Here is a 931-nt window from a genome sequence, read left to right on the forward strand (position 1 = left end):
CGTAGCCCTAAGCCCTACCTTCCTCCATGCAGCCCGGCTCGTCGTTTTGACGATGGGTACACCCTGTCCACCATGCATCTGGTATTTACCCAGCGAGTGCCCGCTCAGGTTTTCGATGGCTTTAATGGGGATAGCCTATAACAACCGATGAAACTCCGACTTACACCAACAACCTTACCTCGGCACCATCCCTTTCGAGAAACTCATAACTCTCTATAGCCTCCTGAATGACCTCACCAATCTCGGAGAATCTGCAAAAGGAGTGGTACGGAATTGGCCCCTCCCCCCGGACAGCCATCACCTCGCGTCTATACCAGCGAAATTGACACCAGCTCTAGTTCCTTCTTTGGTTGCCTCGATCAAGGGATCGAACTTCGGGTCGAATGCAATGGTGAAAGCGCAATCTGCGATACGACCTCCAACCTGACATACACCATGAAGGCGCCTAGAGGCTCCACCCGAGCCCACCTGCGTTCCGAAGTCGAGTTTGCAGATATCGCCCTCCTTCAATACAGTAGTGTCACCATAATTAGGACTGTAATGAGCAGCCACGTTGTTAAGCGAACCTACAAAGGAGAGACGATCCCTTCTCCCATCAGAACCGGGCGATGTCATTACATCCAGTGGGGAAACCGTAGCCCTTAGCGAGGAAATTGGGGTCGTCACTTCCCATGGGCGGCGCTCCTAGAAGCTCCCTGGTCTTCGCTTCAATGGCTTGACACAAGTCTAGCATCTTTATCCCTGCATTAATCAGCAACATTCTCCTCTACTTGCTGGCGTGTTGACTATTACCAGGGCGTGCTATGGTCTGGGCATACCTCCTCACTTGACGGTGACACTCGGCGGCTTCCCGCATGTTAATGACGTCTTCTTCGATCAGCTTATCGGCCTCCCTCATCTCAGCAGAGGTGGTACGGTAGGCATTGGATCC

The 931-nt window shown here is 52.7% G+C and overlaps 1 protein-coding gene across 1 annotated transcript; it reads right to left on the reverse strand.

Annotated features, from left to right (window-relative positions):
• Positions 1–173: 173 nt before the first annotated feature.
• Positions 174–898, reverse strand: Pmar_PMAR005488 (Methionine aminopeptidase, putative; the record flags this gene model as incomplete). Its single annotated transcript, XM_002782193.1, has 5 exons — positions 174–251; positions 302–423; positions 469–566; positions 619–741; positions 793–898. Coding segments are annotated over 5 exons (527 nt in total), but the record flags the coding sequence as incomplete, so codon positions are not given.
• Between the last annotated feature and the right edge of the window lie 33 nt (positions 899–931).

Source organism: Perkinsus marinus (genome assembly GCF_000006405.1).
Source record: "Perkinsus marinus ATCC 50983 genomic scaffold scf_1104296939934, whole genome shotgun sequence".
Taxonomy (NCBI): Eukaryota; Perkinsozoa; order Perkinsida; family Perkinsidae; genus Perkinsus; species Perkinsus marinus.